At 42.8% G+C, this 19,599-nt stretch overlaps 1 protein-coding gene across 1 annotated transcript; it reads left to right on the top strand.

Moving 5' to 3' along the window:
• Nucleotides 1-18,833: 18,833 nt before the first annotated feature.
• ctxn1 (cortexin 1) lies at nucleotides 18,834-19,249 on the top strand (the record flags this gene model as incomplete). The annotated part of the gene is made up of 1 exon (XM_084548851.1): nucleotides 18,834-19,249. Exon 1 carries the CDS (start codon nucleotides 18,869-18,871, stop codon nucleotides 19,247-19,249), a length of 381 nt encoding a protein of 126 aa, XP_084404977.1. The 5' UTR covers nucleotides 18,834-18,868.
• Between the last annotated feature and the right edge of the window lie 350 nt (nucleotides 19,250-19,599).

Below are 19,599 nucleotides of genomic sequence, written 5' to 3'. Positions count from 1 at the left end.
GATGGGATGCTGAAGAAGTCTTGCACATTTAATTCAATGTCTAGATGTCCTTTCTGTTGCTGGGGAATCCTGCACTCTACTTTCTGTGTTGGTAAGAGTCCACTGACCAATTGGCAGAAGGGCTCAACAAATCGGCTAGTCAATCACTCAGCTGATCAGAACCTGATATCTTCATTAAAACTGGAGGAACAATGTGTGATATTTTGTCTTCAATATCTCAGGCTGTCTAATGGATCAGAGAAGGGTGATCCCTGACCTTTACTACTTAATCACTGGTAGACAGGGGCTATTGACTTATTGGCTTTGAAGTGAAGAAGTGAACGGTTAAATGGGCCACCTCGTCTCTGGAATCCCCATGAGAGACTAGGGCAAGTGTTGAAAAGAGTCATGAGTGCAGGTGTTTATACTGTCCAGCATATGGCCTAAAAAATGCGAATGACAAATGTGAAAGTGATGCATTGCAGCAACATGGCTTGTTGCCATTCCAGCAAGGCTTATCGCTCATTTGTTATTAATATGTTAATTATTTCTTTCATTAATTTATAGAAATGATCAATCACTTTAAATGTAGCCTGAATTAATCCTCTGGCGATGTTAACTGCGTGGAGAAAATTTGAAATAGTGCATCATCAGTCAACTGGCTCCATCAGACTGTGTTATCTGAACCAAGTGTCCTCTCATTTTAATTTAATTCAGTCCTCCCCTCCTCTCCTCTCCCTCCCTCTCTCGTCCTCTCTCTTTCTCTTGTCTGGGAGAAGGAAAATTACACCATGAGCAGCAGTACAAAATGATTTTGGCAGCCTGCTTTGACAAACTCCTCCAATCACTGTCTAGCTTCTTTGGTATGATCAGACATTTACAGCTTTACACTTAATTTCCAAAGCTGATATCAAAGGGTCATCTATCATTTTTGCTTTGAGTTTAGGAATAATAAATGTCCCCAAGCCCAGAACCACATCAAGCAGCTAAAAAGTATTTTACCGGGAACTTGTTTTCTCAGCCTACACAGGAATTGTTTACTACTATTGGACATTCATGCATAATTAAAGCTCTTATGAATAACTAAGACAGTGCATTTAACCGTGCCACCATCTGACCTCGGGACAGAAAATAAATCCTCACAGTGCTCTTAACCAAGGTGAGGGGTTCAGCTAATGTCTCATTAAAGACAAATTTATGTGTGAATTGGGAGTTACAGACAACCTCAAGCTATTGATCTATACTTGCTATGCTTAGGAGGAGAACTCAGCATAACTCCTAATGCTTACAGGTCTTTGATAGTGTTACTATTTAAGAACAAACACAAATTCTGATGATTATTATTTTTTAGCTAATGTCACTTGGGGTAATTCGAGGTCTGACTACAAGAATGAGAGGGAGGTAGACCCCCACACCTCTGCTTAAAGCTAAGCATCAGCTGCTAGGAACGCAACCCACCCAAAACCACCATACTGCATATTCAAGGAAGCCTGTTAATTGCTTATCATGTTAAATCTGCCTAATCTTCAAAGCCTGCAGTTATCCACTCCTACCTGAATACATCATTCTCCAACCTGCAGATGATACCTCTTATAGCAGCTAACTCACCTGTGATTGATATTCATTATCAAACTATCATGTAACATCGTCAGCTATATGTTGTATTTGTATCACCATCAGGTTCTACATGTATGTTTTAGTCAGATGTATCTATGACAGATGTATGTTTGTCTCGTTCTTCCTGCTGCTCTCTTCTCTCTCTCTCTTTCTGTCTCTACCTCTCCGGCCTTAGTCAGATGGGTCCCTCCATATGAGCTGGGTTCTGCTCAAGGTTTCTTCCTGTTAAAAGTTTTTCCTTATCACCGTCCTTATCACCTTCATGCTTGCTCTGGGGGTTTCAGACCAGATTCTGTAAAGCATCTTGAGACAATTTGTATTGTTATTCACACTATATAAATAAAAATTAGTTGACGCGAATTGTTATTCTGACAGTGTTACAGAAGTGTGATGCTAAATTTGTGATATATAAAAAAAAAAAATGAAAAAATCGGAATCAGGGAACCTCTTGTCGTGCATAAAATCACATATGCTATGTCATACACGTACAGGCTGAAGACTTGGCCCTACCTTGTCAGAGACTTTAGAGTAATTAAACAAAAATATACTATCAAATGGACCGTGAAGTGTGGATTAGTGAGGAGGAGCTGGCTCGGGACTGTTAGATGGAGGTCTGTGTCCGTACAGTACGTGTGTGCATGTACTTGGCTCTGGGAAGGACTGTGAACCTGCACAGCGGTGACACAGGGACAATCCGGGGTGAAATTGTGAAGCTGTATGATGAATGTTGCTAAACAGCCAGGACTGAAGGGGAACGATTAAACCCTTTCCACCAATCACCTCCCCTGGAGCTTGAAGGAAACCACCAGGGAAACGCAGTCTCTGCTCAGTAACCCCAGCAGCAGAGGACGCACAAAGACACACACATCTGTGCACGCACGTTTGTACAGTCATTTTTCCAGCTACTCACCCTTAATGATTTAAAGTTAAACGTGCAAATATCCGCAAACCATATTAGCACAGAAAATTAAAGCAGTCTGTCAATGATACTGAGTGTGGTGAAGCATGTGGAATTCCACACTAATAGGTACATGTAATTAAACGCCTAATCCTTCACTTGTTTGTAGCATGTGTCCATGCATCCTGGGACGAAAACGTGCTGATGCAGCATTGGTTTCAGCCAGTGAAGCATCTTTTCTGAATATCATTTATGTTTGTACATTTAGCTGCTGTCCGTATTCTGCGTCTCATGATGAATGGGCACAAAGCAGTAAAATATCTAGCTTCAAGGGACTTACTCACATGTAACATACCACTGTTGTTTTAGCCAGGTTCCTCTGTAGTATTAAATCAGAAAAACCCCTACAGGAAATGCACACATAAACTAACAAACGGCATGGGAATTGATATGACTCTGAAGGTCAGTGGCTACAAAACAACTCTGATTCCCAGAGGTTTTCATGACTTTCAGACACCCTGTTCACTTTACTGCTTTCACTTTGAAAACAGTGCCCATTGGGTTTGTGTGTTTGTCATTGTGTTAATCCGTGTACTGGTGCTCAGCTTGGGAGTGAACACTGCCACAAGGGACAGTTGACTTCAGAGAGAAGGGTAACATTTTCCTGCTTGACATGAAACCCGCCTCATACACACATAACATACAGTATCATTGCACAACATTATGACCACCTTCGTCATATTGTGTAGGTCTCCCTTGTGCTTCCAAAACTGTTGTGACTCATCACAGAGTGGACATGGGCCTTCTGAGGGTGTCCTGTGGTGTCTGGCAACACAATGTTGTTAGTGGGGGCCTTTGGGTCCTATGGGTTGAGGGGATAGGCCTCTGTGGATACTTGATCAATTTGGGATCTAGTGAATTTGGAGGTCAGGTCAACACCTTGTGCTGTTCTTCATGTTTTTTTAGTTGTTCCTAAACCGTTTGTGTGTGTGTGTCTGTGTCAGGCTGCATCCTGCTGGGGATGGCTGCTGCCATCAAGGAGTGTCATTGCTATGGGGTGGGGGTGCCTGGTCTGGTCTAGGTGGGTGCTACATGTCTAAGTAACATCCACATGAATGACAGGTCCAAATGTTTCCCAGCAGAACACTGAATTGTCACAAGATGGTCCTGTCAGTGGTTTTAATGTTGTGGCTGATCGTTGCATGTGTATATACAGTATATATATCATGCATCATGTTTAGTCTTGTGATATGGAGCACCAAAATAAGACTGATTTATAGAGGGATATTTTCAGAAAGTAATTTCCTTTGCTGTCAATCATAATAATACCCCACACCACTCAGTATGACTCAAGACATCACTGTAACTGTTAACGTTAATGCTACCAACAAGGATTTAAACTTTAACTGATGAGTAAATTATGCAACTGGAATCTCATCACAAACTTTTTATACATTTTACGACACAAAACTGCATAAAGCTGCTTCAACAACTCCCCACTGAAGCAACCAGATTGACATTTTTGGATCATTTGAGAAATGAGAGCACGACATACAAAGCAAGATGAATTTGCTTAATCGTGAAAGCGAACAACAGATCATGTTGGTGTAGTGAATGGCGTCTGGTCTGTGTTGTGTTGGCTCCAAAGGTTAATGAGGTGATTGTTCGTTTGGAGGCGACGAGACAACGGTGCTCTTTACGAAAGAGGAAGCGCTGCTCGCCCGAGGGGCCACCATAACGACACCCCTCAGATCTCATTATCAGGCTTATTGATTGGTCATGGCCACCTGCCCCTCCACCCACACACACAGACTCACAGTCACATTCACAGACAGAGAAAAGAGTACACTTTCGCTTGCATACAGGAGCATTGTGCAAGCACAGGTAAATGTATTTACAGTAACAAGCCGATCTTCTAGTCAGCATGCCAGATACGAGCTCTCTAGCTCCAATCAAAGCCTCCTACTCACACATAGACTTCCACATACTTTTGAACAAACACACCTGGGAAAATGACACACTCACCGCCCATAATATGCTGGCTCACACCCACACAGCCACTCCACAAGGGATGAACACACAAACACTCACACACACTTTAAAATACATAGACATTTTCAGCCTCTAATGTGAAGCTGCCATTTTGTTCCAAAAGAAAATTACTTTAATTAAAATGAGCTCAGTGCTAATAGATGTGCGTCCAGCTGGGCTGTCAAAGGTTTGAATATTCCTCTGTCAACCTACACATTCTCACCATCATAAGATGAACCAGTGGGGAATATCTGACACTGTAGAGTAATGTGTCCATCCTGCACTCTGATGATTTTACACAGAGATAATGCAGAATAAATAATCCTCAGCTTGCATCTGTTCCTTTCGTGATCACCAAACTAATCTGCTTTCAGGTTCTTGCCTTCAGCCAGCTGTGGATGTAATTTCATTTCAGTGATGCAGAAAATGCAGAGGAATAACAGGTAATCTAGTCTGAACATATATGTTGAAATCGAATAAGCTCTCATTTCTTGGAAAAGAAAAAATTTCAAGGGAGCATGTTGGCAAATCTTAGTAAATCAATGTAGACTACAGAGGTGGGTCCCTGAGGACCAGATGAAGTCTAGCGATAAATCGAAGTAAGGAGTCTCCACATACAGGACATGTCTGCTGCCTCTTTCTTGCTGTTTCCCACCTGCAACTGCACTCCAGACCTGACCCGCTCTACCCGGGACACCGGCGGCCGGATGGAGGGATGGCAGCAGGTGGCACAGATTGCACAGATGCCACTGGTTTCCCTCTCATAGAAAAGCAAATTGGAAGAGCAGGAAGAAGATGGAACAGATTGGCTGTGGAGGAAGGAAAGGTAAAATGGACTAGTGTAGTTGAAGAGGCGAAGTGATATTCAAGAATTTGGAGTGTTTATTTGGCGTTTAATGGCGTCATCTGATTTTAAGAAGAGGTATGAATTCTCTTCCTGCTGAGGGAATCCCATGTTTAGACTGACCTCCATCGGTTTTCCTCTTGAAGGACCCAAACTTTCCTGTTGGCGAGAAAGTACCAGAAAAAAAAAGTCAGACCCATTTGACTATGGACTGATCTCTGTTAAGGCATTGGAGACTTTGTTGCCATTTGATGACCAGCATGCTAAGAAACAGCTTTAAGGTGCACCATGCTGTTTGGACGGAGAGCCTCTGAAGGCAGCAGCAGAGGAAAAGTTGGTGATGAATCTGCTTTCAAGCACAAGCTGGGGACAAGAAGGGAAAGGTGGAAGAGCCATTTAACTGTGAAATGGATGCTAACTTGGGACTGCATTATGGTGTAAAACTGTTTATTATTTATATTACTGAACACAGATCAGCCACAACATTAAAACTACTGACAGGACAAGTAAATAACATTGACCATCTTGTGACAATTCAGTGTTCTGATGGGAAACTTTTAGACTTGGCATTCATGTAGATGTAATTTAGACATGTACCACCCACCTAGACCAGACCAGACACCCCCACACCATAGAAATGACACTCCTTGATGGCAGCAGCCATCCCCAGCAGGATGCAGCCTGACACAGACACACACACAAGAATGACCCAAAGGCCCCCACTAACTACTTTCTGTTACCAGACACCACAGGACACCCTCAGAAGCCCCATGTCCATTCTCTGATGAGCCACACCTGTTTTAGGGGCACAAGGGAGACCTACATAACATAATAGGAAGGTCATAATGTTATGTCTGATCGGTGTATTTGTGCAATACACCCATATGACAGGCCTCCCTCATTCCACACTGTGGGATAAGTAAAGCTTTATCTTATTTTATTTTTCACCAGCACAGCTGAGTGTGCAGTGACATGCACGTATTTGTTTGAGATCCAGAAACATTTGATTTATTCAGTCTCTTTTATGTCCTATCCTTACAAGTTATGACTGTAGATAGTTGTGTTATCTATGCATTATTGTGCTACCTTTGTGATTGGCTGTGCGCCCTCGGGGAGGCCTGAGTGGGTGGGGAGCTTTAAGAGTCGCTAGCTGCTTCTAGTCGTGTCTCGGAGCAAAGCGACGCTCAGCAGCAGCAACAGCAGCAACAGCAGCAGCAGTGAGGTGCAGAAGGAGGAGGAGGAGGAGAGACAAGCACATCCCAAAGTTTGAGGCTGCAGCTGTACGGACACCGCGGACACGCGCAACGGACACCTGAATCAGGTTGGTTATGCGCAAATATTTGCAAATACGGCACCGCGTTTAAAAACAGCGCAATTAAAGTATGAATCTGTATTTACGTTATACATCTGTAGGGGTTTAAAGGTGTTTGCGATTTCAACCATGGCACGGCATGTCTTTTAAGATTCTTCGATTTTAAGTTTAAAAGTGCGTCGTCCAATTCGGTATTATTTGTGAACTTTGGAAGTTATCTTTACGGATGCTGTGTCCTCCGGCAGCTCGGTCTAGTTTGCCAAATGACTATTAGCTGATCACAGTCTTTCGGCCAAAAGAGCACCGGTGGCTGCTTTTGCTGGTTTGGAAACGGACAGTGCTGTGCTCCAGATTAATGGAGCACATTCCAAAGTCAAATTATGAATACACTACAATACATGAAATACATTCCAGAGAAAAAGCCTTGACTTGTCTCACTGCTGAATTATTTAAACTGCATATTAGGTGATTTTTGTCCCTATTTATTAGTAATTAGTTACATCATGGACTAACAATGTAGTAGCCATGTCTATAGTGGCAGTCCTGCTGACCTGGAATTTTTTTAAATTTTTAAAAAAAGTACATCTCAGTATGGATCAATGTACCATGAAATTACTATGACTGTGCTTGTCTGGAAAGATATTCCTTCTCCACCCTTCAGGAAATAAAAATTGACTTATCATGAGATGGGGTGTGTTTTTTCCCTTGGGACACCCCATAGGTTAGTAAGATTGCACAATCAAACCAGCATGCACATGAATTTAATATAAAACTGTCACTCAGAGTCTAATTTTCCTTCATAATGTATTTTGAATTTCCTTTGCTCTTTAAGGGTTGCACTTGATGCTAATAGGAGAGCAGTGTCAGGGGCCCATTTACACTCTATCTGTGAGCAGGTATTGTGTAATTTGATCTAGTTCCTGGCCACGGAGGTGTGGGCTTTGGCCCGACTTACTCCTTATCATTTACCCACCACAAGACTCGGAAATCTGTGCCAAGCTTGACCTGAGCCACAGCCTTCCTGGCTTCTTCCATCCGTACTGTCTCACATTGCAGTGACAACTGCTGAATAATTTACCATGCCTTGTTTTCTGTAATGAGTAATCTACTGTAAGTTACTGGATGGTATCAGAGAACCAGATGAAGGACCAGTGATGTTCAAAGACCAGTCTGAGCTTTTCGGATTTAAATGATAGCTACAACAAAGAGTTGCTCAACTATCTCAGCTTGAATAAAATAAGAAAATCCTCAGGGTTTGGGATGAATTTGTTTTTTTATATTGCCTTTATTTTAGCCTGATGATGGATGTGCACTGAGATATTTCTGCCTTAGCCCTTGAAATTCAGTGGCCCCTATGTTCTGCCAGTTTAAAAACTCTTCACCAAATAGCTACAACGTTTCACTTTAAATTAAAAAATGCCAAGTATTTCAGGATGAATTTTAGTGGCAAATGTATAAACATTATGGGCAATGTTTCCATTTGATGATACGTGCACTCACAAAAACATCTTGGATTTATGTAATGGAAACCCTGAAACCTTTTGTGTCAGTTAAGAGTTAGTGTCGAATTAAAGAAGTTAATATAGAGTGTGCTGTACATGTGCATGTGCATCAGATAAAAATGACCAAACCAAAACAATATAAGGGGAAACTGTATGTGAAGGGTTAAAAGAAAATGAGCACATGGTCTGTGGGTAATTAACTTTACTGACCACTCTCAGCTTACCAATTCTGATAAACACAGCATGCGTGGCAATGCTGATTGGCAGGAAGCGGACAGTGTCATCTTGTAATGACCTGTAATGAGAGGAGAGATGGAAAGGAAAGAGAAAACCCAGAAGGGCTTACCCACAAGTCCTCCTCACACTCCTGTTAGAATATACCGTACAGTATTAGATGTAGCACAGTAGTGAATCAGGTTCTCCGCCACACAGCTGTCTCGCTGTATCACTGCCAATCTCTGTTATTAGCTTTGGTATCTTATATCATTTACTCTCCACCGCTCACCAAGGTGGTGGCTTTATTACATTGTTCTGGCCTCGTTTAGAAGCAGCTGAGTGAGGAGGTAAAGTCACTGTGGTGTCTTTGCTGCATCATTCGGAAAGCCGTAAGTAAAATTTCATGCTGAAGCATCTGAAATGGCTTTTTCACGTGGAAGCATAGAACAAGAAATCACCTGTACATTTAGTGGCACTTCAGTGTATTGGCCCTGAAATAATAGCAATGTTACACTGAGCGTGATTCAATTTGCCTGTACATTATGTGGTACTGCAGCACATAGGGTCATAAACATCCTATTTGCTGTCCCTAAGAGCCACCTTCCCGACAAACCATCAGGAAGGTGAACCAGCTCTCATGAAAATTACTTCTTTGCCAGTACACAGGAGACGCAGTGAAGTCATCATGGGTCTTCAACCTTGACAAGTAAGAGTGAGGCTATCCCCAAGACGTAGCGGTTTTGATTTCCTGTTGAAGATCAGCCATCAAATATTCATCAACCCCATAATCTATCAGCCTCTGGTATCATGACCAGGATTTATTGTCTCAGCTCAAAGAAAGACCCCAGGACCCAAAAGCATCTCCCAGGACAAGTCTATTAACTTGTCCGGAAATACCAGAAGAGGAAAAGAGGTGAGGTCAGGTTTCTCATTGGAATGAAATCTGCTGATGGGCTGTGAAGTTAAGTGTGCACATAAGCTCTCCTTCCTTCCGCCCTAGATGTGTTTGGCCTGGGAGGCTTTAGGCGCCCCCCTCCACCCGACCCACAGTAAGCTCAGTAATTAAATCAGCTGACAGACTACCTTCACCTCAGCAAGGTGATATGTCCGGGTCTTTGCAGTGACTTTTCTTCTGTGTTTAATCCGTGCTTGGGACTAACTGGTGGCGTCTTTTCTCTCTGGGGATCAGTGCAGTCAGCAGCACCACACTGAGCAAACTTATCACAGCTTCAGTCGTTGGGTCAGCACTTTGCCATTGTTGAGTATTTAAAGCTCCTATTTTTCTTTAAAAGGTGGACCGGATTTACACTTTCATGGGTGTTGGCCATCTGATGTGTTTTCGCCCCGCTGATTGAAAAGCATTGTTTCACATCCTGGTTCGTGATTGCTTTGACGTTACTGGTCATTTCCTTTTACGGTCTTTAAGAATGTTTTTGACTATTTGTATGCTGACTCTCAGCCCTCTTCCACCCTGGTTTTTAGCAAGTGTTGTGTGAGCAGGACATGTAATATATATGGCCTCCATCGTGGACCGGTTCACTGGCTGGCACTGGCTGCCACAGGCTCCGTTCTGTCCCAGTGGACCTGACAGAATGGCAGCGTGATGGACGGAAAGTGCTGTCTTCAGACTTTAGGAGTGCTGACATCTCCATATTGGCCCTCACACACACACACACCTCCCACTTTCTCCATGACCAAATCTCATCTTGTTTTTCCTCCTTTTCTTTCACCTCACAGGTTTTTCTTTGTCTTCTTACGCCCAGATGCATCTGATTGATGCCACCAGACCTCTGCTCTGTCTGTGAGCAGACGTGAGTCATGGGGATTAGCATTCTGTGTGCCATCATTGTACACAGCTTCAATCCTTTCTCTTTCTCAGTTTCCACATAACTTAAGCTTGTACCCTGAGTTCTCTTTTCACACCATTCAACTGACCTCTTCTCACCCCGCCGGCTGGTCTTCCCCAGGTCAGTGTTGTACCGTTAGCTGTCGTGATTGTTACCCTGACGGCAGCAGGGAGTCTTTCGAGGTGATCTATATGTTGTGACTGGCCACGTCAGCTGCCCTCTTTCATGCGCTCACTGCTGACCACTCTCCCTTCGTCCTCATCATTGTGTGAATATTTCATGTGTGTGATTTGTGAATTAAATATAGGATGTAGGTGGGTACGATTGGGCTGACATTTATTCACATTGACTGTTGGGACAGACGGGATTTTAGGGCTGATTAAAGAAGTGGTGTTAGTGTGAACAGGAGAGAAATATGGGGTCTTTAGGTGCCTGTGAGCATGCCTGTATCAGAGAGGTATAAGGCTTGGAGACTAATGTGTTTTAGGATTTTCTTCCCTTCAACCCCTCAAGGGTTCCATAACAGGGAAAGCACATTTAAAGCTTGCACAGTCGTGACTTGGTAAAATAAAATTTACTCTGTCATCTTATTTACAGAAAACACAGTGAACAATGGAGGTAATGTCCTTGGGTGTCAAATTAATCTGTGCTCATGACCCGATGTGAAGGAATAATTTAAAACCTTTGTAGCCCCAAGCTTGAGAAAACACATATTAATGAAAAAGTCTCTTAGTACAAATTTCAGTCAGGAACTGTATTTGAAACTTTGTCTTTCTTCTCTGTAGCAAGATGTTTTGTGAATTTATTGAACTATAATGCTAGGTGCTCTGCATATCCCAAATAATGCAGAGCGTGAAGTACCTAATGGTATATCTCCCAACTCTTCAGAAACTCTTAACTTTGGTGAAATATTCACATACAGTATATACCATCATTTTGATCTATGTCTTATTCATCAAATACAGTAAATACATTATATATTATATATAATATAATTTATATACACTATAAACCATTTACTTCTGCACAATCTTGCACTTTTCTTGCATTTTTTGGATCTCTATATAGTCAAACCATTTGTTTTTGTCCACAAATTATTTTCATTCTCATACGTTGATATAAATTAAAAAGCTAAGTAGAATCTATATGTCCCAGTCAAGAGAAATGCAACAGAGGATGAGATCTTATGGGGTCCCATGTGCCAAAATAGTACTTTATGAGTCAGTGAGCCGCCTTTTAGTGCTCATATATAAACGGTGTTTGTGTCTGTACATCCTCCTACTGTCTCTGCAGGTGCTCTGCTTCCCCATGTCCATATACTGCTGACACACAATTTAGAAAATGCATTTCTGAATATTAATAGTCCTGCTCCAGCATCCAGTCCCATTCCTTCTCAGAGATACGGGATCGACTCCATCAAAGTGTTCCCTGGTGGCAGTCACACCCCCTCGGATGCTTGGAGATCTGATCCCGCTTGGCAGTTTTTGGGGGGAAACGTGCACTTCATCATGCAGCACATGACCCTGTCAGGGAAGAATTTCAGCTGTACATCAAAGCTCTTTGTGTTTAGGTAAAACAGGAAGCTAATTTGTAAAAAATGAATACTGATTGAGAGTACTGGATCCTCTCACAATTGATGGCGTGGGATCAGGGATGATCTTGAACATTTCTAAATGTACCAGTGAAGAAAATGGATTTAGTGTTTGTGCTGGTGATATAATGATAAATTGTAGGCAGGTTTGAAGATAGGATTGTTCAGCTGCATTGAAAACCACAAAGGGCTTGTTTTTTATCTTTGCTCCTTCATCTGTGTACAGCCTCATTTGTCTTTCCCCCCCGTAGCTCCATCCCTTGTTCATTTCTGCCAGCTCACTATAACAAAAGTTTCTCTGTGAGCTCATGGGAACAGTTTCCTACAGTGGGCTACTTTTATTCTTTAGAAATACCCGGCAGTTGGATGCAAGCTCAAGGAGGAATGGGCAGGATTTTGCCACACCTTTTTGTTTTAAAAGGTCAGCAGCCTTTCCTCTTGCAGCACTTTCCCTCCCTCTTATGATACATTTTTATAATTATCTCTCACACACAAATACACACATTTTTTGCACACGTCTAAGCGCGTGCACAGAGCCGAATGACTACTTCCGGCGGTGTTTGGAAGCTCTGAGTATCTAACTGCCCAACTTTATCAGCATTACTGTATGTACCAGACTATCTGCCAGCCTAATCGAGATGCTATCCAGTAGTCGAGATGCTGTCCAAGTGTAAAGAGAAATGGTCCAGCTGACTGTTTTTCTCTCTCAGGTGCTAAAAATACCTGTAAAGATGATCATGCGTGTCTGTAAATGTGAGTGAGTATGCTTCCATATCATGTAAAAGTTAGATAAGGTTTGTATTTGAGGAGCGTTTGTTTTTGTACACAGCTCAAGGTGACCTGGTCCCCGTTGTCCTCATTAGCCACAGACACACTGCGGGTGTCAGCTTCCTGAGGTGACAAATGGACCAAGACAAACGTGCATCACCTCGAAAAGAAAAGATAATACATCAATAAGGCTTAATGATGTACGGTTTCAATACATTTTCACAGGGGCCTCCCACCCTTTGATGATATCTGTGCGTGTGACGTGAATATGTGGTTGTGTCATCTGGTGCATGTTTGATTTATAAAGAGCATTACTTCTATACTGATGTGATGGGGATGCCTACCTGAGCATGGGGAGCTCGGCAGCTTCCCTTTGTATTTTCTTCAGGTCCACTTTATCTTTATAAGCAGCAAATTGGAAAGGGTTAATTCGATTCTCAGCAGGCTGTGGCTGAGACTGGGAACATTTACCCTCTCTCTCCTTCTCTCACTTGCTCTTGCCACTTGCTCTCCGGTGCTCTTTTCTCCCATTCCCTTTGTTTCTAAAGCCTAATTACTTTTAGAGAGTGGCTTTGCTCAGGCTATAAATAACGACAAATCAAGGCTGTCTCTGCACAGAACCTCGAAGAGGCTGGTCAGGTTGGCTATCTGTGGTCTGAGAGTTGTGGTAGGTGGATCTCATGTTGAAAAGATCACACTCAGCTTGGATGAAAAATATGTGTGTGGGGGTAGACAAAAGACAGCAAAACATTTATTGACTACTTGGCAATTTTTTAACTTAATTTAATTAAAAAAAAGTGGAAATAATCCTGAATCTGCTTTTTCGCATCCAATTTCCTCAAAATCTAACTCAGGACTGCAAGGGAGACAAAACAAAACTCCCATCCCACATAAAATGACAGCCACACCACTTTCATTTTTTTACCCAAACACAGTTGTCAGATATGATCAGTACTGGGAAATTTGAAAGGAATTCCTGCTTTTACAAGCCTAAATGAATTTCCTTTGCTTGACTGCACAGTTTGCGTTGCACCACTATTTGGAGAGGACCACAAGAAACTCCTAACATTTATAAGGGTGTATGAAAGAAGTTGCTATGTAGTTTCAGAAAAAGGATAGGCTTGATATAAACATACCGGTGCAGATGATATGCCGAACTGTTGTTTATTTAAGCTTCCACTAGTTATGAATAAACATTGTGCTTCATTTGTGTCCGGCCATCTCTAACTGTGTCTGTCTACTGTTTGTTGCCCAGCAGGTATTGTGCATGGAATTTTTAGAGCACTGTGAGAGAAATGAGAGTGAACCAAAATAGGAAAGTTGTTCAAACTTGTATACAGCGACATAGGGCCAAGGTGCCAGCTGATGATTTATGTGATACTTTCCTGTAGGTAATCATTCAAGTTGTCACAGTGTTTTCAAATAGTTATTAGATACACTCTTACAATTTGTCATTATATCTAAGCCCACACTGAAGTTACCATCAGTGAACTTGATTGTACTGTAGATTGAGGAGTGTAACGGATTGAATGTGTGTGTGTGTGTGTGTGTGTGTGGGTGTGTGTGTGTGTGTGTGTGAGAGAGAGAGAGATTGTGGGAGGTGGACAGAGGAAGGAAAAGGTGACACCCTGGTCACCTGAGAGGTAACTAAATTATTTTCAGCTCTCTTCATTTCATTTACCCTGATGAGTTCTGTCAACATTAGCTTGACAAACGGCTCTGTGAGAAAGTGATGACAGTGCTGCAGCTGTGTGTGTGTGTCTGCACTGTGTGTAAATGTGATTCTCTATCTGGATAGCCTATTGAATGTATGTGTGCTGTATCTCTGTTTCACTTAAGCGCTCTTAAGTTTGTCTGCTTCTGCATGCTGCTATGCCATTGTGTGTTTTTGAATATGAATGACTTCTCTCTGGTAGACTGTGTGTGGCTGGGTGTGGGCATGTGTGAGGGGAATGTCAGTTTAAGGGCTTTTCGATGAAGACCGACGAGTGTCCGCTTTACTTCCCCTCGTCTCTGGGGCCTCATCACTTTGAGGAAGTGTCCTGGAGGAGAAATGGTGTCGGGGACAGCCAACGGGACGAGGCTGGATGGACGATTGTGCTGTGTGTGTGGGTGTGTGTGTGCGTCTGTGGCTGATGGAGGGTGATGGCGGGAGCGAGACTTAACGAGGAGGAAAATAAGCTGACCAATCTCTGTCTGTCCTCCCTCTTCCACCCAATGACTTATTCACAAACACACACGCACGCGCACCCACACACATATGCACTCGTTGAGGGCCCATGCCTGGATTATCTGACCAGTGAGTCTGAGACTGCTTGCTGCATGGCATAAAATACAATATGTCGTTGCTGATCACAACTCCAGTCCATTGTTCACATACATCGATACTCTATATGTAGAAGTGATGGTGTGTATGCTGTGTAAAATGATAAATGTCACCATTTCAAACAGAATAAATGCTTTTTCTCTCTCATCTTTAAGTCCATTTGCTCCTCTCTCTCACTCAATTCATCATTCTCTTTCTCAGTGATGAGTTCGCGAGAGAGAATGGAGACTCGCTGCCACTAAATAATTACAGTGTGGGTACGATCGGACCAGGGGGTTACGTTTGCACCTTTTAGCTGCTCCTCCTACATTCAAAATGGAAATGATTTCAGTGTGTGGGTCGCGTCAGCAGTGTTTGTTTAAGCTCCCACTTATGTTTGAATATCAAGTGTGTGGAATACACCTCTGCATGTGTGTGGGTGGGTGGGTGTGGGTGTTTGTGTGTGTATGTGAGAGAGTGTGTAGGTAACAGAGCACCAGGATTAGACTGGCTGTCTGCATCTCTTTCTGTTTATGTGTTAAGAGTTTTCCTCTCCTACAGTGAGCCTCAGTTGTTGGTTTGTGTGAGAGAAGAATAATACTGATGAACAACTGTTCAAACTGTTTTTTAATAGCATCTGTTCCAAAACAGTTATACTTTTATCGTTCACATTAGTTCATGGTTCAATATGGTGACAGCACACAGGACTTCACATTCACAAGCTCCTCAGATGTTCGTTTTTCAGAGTGTGCTTGTAAGTCAGAATGAATAAACAACATAGATCCTGCAGACAAAGATAAACATTTTGAGCTTTTCAGGATCTACCTCTACTCCGAGGTACTTACCTGCTCCTGGATATGTGTTCATATGTATGTGTTCATGGAGGTTCATGTGATATGTGTTTAAGCAGCACCACTATTTGAATGAAAAAGAAAACAGATTATGAGAGTCATGGCATGTGATTCATTTCACACATATGCATCATAAAAACACCTGCATTTGCTCATAAGTATGACGTTAATCGCCTGTGAGAGATGCAGCTAGCAAGTGAAAAACTTGAGTGATTTGACATCTACTACTTGGCAAATCAAAATCTTTGCAGGCTAACTAGGTTGGTAGTATGAACCAAACTGGAAAACAAAAATGACCTTAAATGTATTGTAAAGTACTGTTATAGAAGTAATAGTACAGAAACCTCAAAATCAAAAAGCCTAAGCACCTGTTGGCTTATCTTGAATCAAGCCCATGGCAGCCCAGCTACTAACAAATCACTCTTAATACAAGGGCCAAGAACATAAATGAAGAATGATAGAACCACTGAACAATACCGTCAACAAAAGGACATTAGGTTATTAGTCTGGTTACAAAACTACGTAAAAGTCTGCCTTGTCTGTCTTTCTGATGTGCAGCTGCAGATGTGTGACATTGTCCGTCATTTTATTATCTCTGAAACCAGTTACAAGCCTTTCTGGCCTATTTTCAGGTTTTGCACCTCACATCACTCAAAGACAGAGATGAAACTGCTTGCCTGGACGCAGCGGGTCTATTTTGTACACACACAGAAGAACACATTGATTCACAGTGTGAGTTCCACCTTCCTGGTGTGTCATCCCACTGCACCCCTGAGACTCTGGCTGATGAAGTAGCAGATAGAAAACCTTTGAACTGAGCACGACAGAGAGGTAGAAAGAGAGGAGAGAGGAGAGAGTGCATGGAAAAGGCATTTTATCATGGTCATGCAGAGGAGACTCGGTCCAGTTTATGCCAGAAAACCTCTCCTCTCTCCTCCGTACTGCTGCCCGTTCACCACAGGAACTGCTGCTGTTCATCCATCTTTAGCTCCTCTATCAATCTTCATCATTTTCTTTTTATCTTCATCTATTTTTTGTCCTCATACGATTTTATTTATATCTCAGTGCTTCACTTTGCTCATAGACCTGTTGTCCTTTCCATGCAGACAACTAAGTCAGTGTAAAATTGAACAAAATTCAGTTCTGTCTTTATCCCTGCAACTTAATTCATTTTTTGTCCTCATGTCATTTACGTAAAAACACTTTCTATTTCTCTTCTTCTTCACCCGTCACTCTTTTCTGTCTCTGTACATCGACCAAACATACAAACTTGTGTCTCTTACATAATTGATACATCATTTGTTCCCTAGGCCCTTAACCTAAACCTAATAATTTCAACTAAGTTAACTAACTAATCCTTACCCTACACACGACATAATGTCAACTAACAAAAATGACAAAATGTCCCCACAACATTAGTATTCTATGAAATATTGGCCCCGCACAGTTTAAAAAAACAGACCACACACATGCACTGCTCTCCATATCTCTTGTCATCTCATTTGTCTCGGTCTAATACTAGGTCTAATAGCCCAGTCACCACTCCATTCAGACGCGTGAGTAGGTAAAAATGGTTTACGTATCGCATGTCCTCAATGATTTGAAACCTGTGCCGCCACAGGAGATGTGATTTTAGATTATTAATGAGGCTCCGCAACACTTTGTCTTTCCCTCCATCATGTGAGCAAACAAATGAAGGGGGTCAGCAAGTGAACAGGCCCCCTGTAACAGTGCACTGACAAATGGAGGGTGAGGTAATGTGGTATCAGTGTTTAGAATCATGCATTCATTACTGCTAATGTGGCATTAATGACACCATAATCAGCTTCCTAATTGAGTGTCATTACAGGGGATCTTGGCGCTGTGTTCTCCCCACAGAGGCCTAATGTCACCCTTACTTATTGAGCGGAAGGTCGTAATAATCGCTGTATGATGACATGCACTGTTATATAAAATGTCCTAATTATCGCTTTTATTATCAAGGTTTGGGGCATTTTTAATAAGGTGTCTCTATTTCTTTTAGGTGGGGAGTGGTGCTCTGCCTAACCAGGAGCACCTGATGAGCACTGGTAGCGTTTGGTCTCTGCTGAAGATTGCTGGAGCAACCCCATGAACAGATTCTGCATTCAAATAAAGCCATATTTCACTTGTGACTGACACTTTAACGCACCTGAAAGACAAACTCAGAGCTTCTCACAACATTTTCTACCACTTGTTGCTACTCTGTTTGTCAGAGAGGCAATTTTTGAATCTATCACCCTGGAGGGAAAAGGTGGAAGGGACTGACAGCTCTGACCCACTTATTACGCTCCAACTACCAAGGTGAAGGGAAAACTTTGCATTTAGCAGACAGTGTCAGATAAAGTTACGCACTGTTTTATATTCAGGACCACTGATCGTCTGACCTCCTGGTCTAAGTACCCACATACAAACACGTGTACACACGCAGACACACACTTAAACAGCCGCGCCTAACTGGGTGTTAGAAGTCCGTCTGCACACTGTGAACTCCCTGAGAGAGTGTTGAACTTGATAGCGACCAGAGACAGTTTGTGCTTGCATTAGCAGGAGGCAATGTCACGTCCTGTCTGCGCTGACTAAGAGTGAGAATGAGAGCTGATGTGGCACCGTAGCTCTGATAATAAATACGCTAAAAAAGAATTACCGCCCCAGGGTCAGCCACTCAAATAAGAAAGCCACCGAGCGTCATTAGGCTTTTTAGTCTACCTCAAATGCGTGACACAGAAAAGTAGTCCGTATTAATTGAAAAGTGTGGGTGTGTGCGTATATGTGTGTGTCTGTCACGTTGTCAGAGCAGATTAGGGCCATGCCTGTCTAGGTCATGTCACTTGGACTGACCTAGATTTGACAAAATAAACTGGCCACTAGAGGAAAATGCGGGTTCAACACCTACCGTGATCAGAATACACACATCTTAGACGAACACATCATCCTCTCTGAACTTTGAAAACTTCATATGGACTTACCTGCTAGCTTAGGCTACATCTTGTTAACACCACTCATCTGTCACCCAACTACCAAGGTCTGCTACAAAAACCTTGTCAATTGACGTCTCCAGTTTGGCTTCTCCCTCGGCATCGCCCCTCATGAACACCTTCCCTTCTTTCTCCGCATCTCCACCCAACACACCGAGCATCCAGTCAGCGTGTAAGCCCTGTCTTCGGGCCCCGTGGAGGATGAACGATGTGCCCACGCTTGACTATGAGTTGCTGCTGTCCCCGGTCAGCTCCTCTCTCCCCGGCAGTCCTGGCGGTGGCAGCAGCAGCCCCCCTCTGACCTTGGTGGGGGCGGACAATGAGCAACGTACCGCCTTGGCCTTTGTAGGCCTCCTCATGCTCTTCCTGATCTTCCTGCTGGTCAGATGCTTCAGGATCCTGCTGGACCCCTACAGCCGCATGCCTGCATCATCCTGGACTGACCACAAGGAAGGGCTGGAGAGGGGTCAGTTTGATTATGCACTGGTTTAGGGTGAAGTATACCTTTGGTGTAGACAGAGAAAAATTGAATCGCACATAGACAGCATGGACCGTAAACTGTAGGAGAAAAAAAATGCGTCTTCACTTCCTCCCATTGGTCAAACTGACGCTAGAATTCCAGGGATATGGGCAGCGCCAGAGTCTGCGCAGTACTGTCCAAGAGTGGAGCCGTGTTATCAATGACCCACCCACACTTCTGGCAGACTCACTGGCGTTTGTGTTTAATTAATACTGCGCTCTGCTCTACCTCCGCCAATTACAAAGAAATTTTGGATTATACACTGAACTTACTATTTAATTTCTTTCCTACTTTCGTGTTCCTACAGGAACAAAAGCAGATG

This window comes from Chelon labrosus (assembly GCF_963514085.1).
Source record: "Chelon labrosus genome assembly, chromosome: 7".
Taxonomy (NCBI): domain Eukaryota; kingdom Metazoa; phylum Chordata; class Actinopteri; order Mugiliformes; family Mugilidae; genus Chelon; species Chelon labrosus.
Note: the sequence above shows the minus strand (reverse complement) of the source record. Positions and strands in the feature narration are given on the sequence as shown.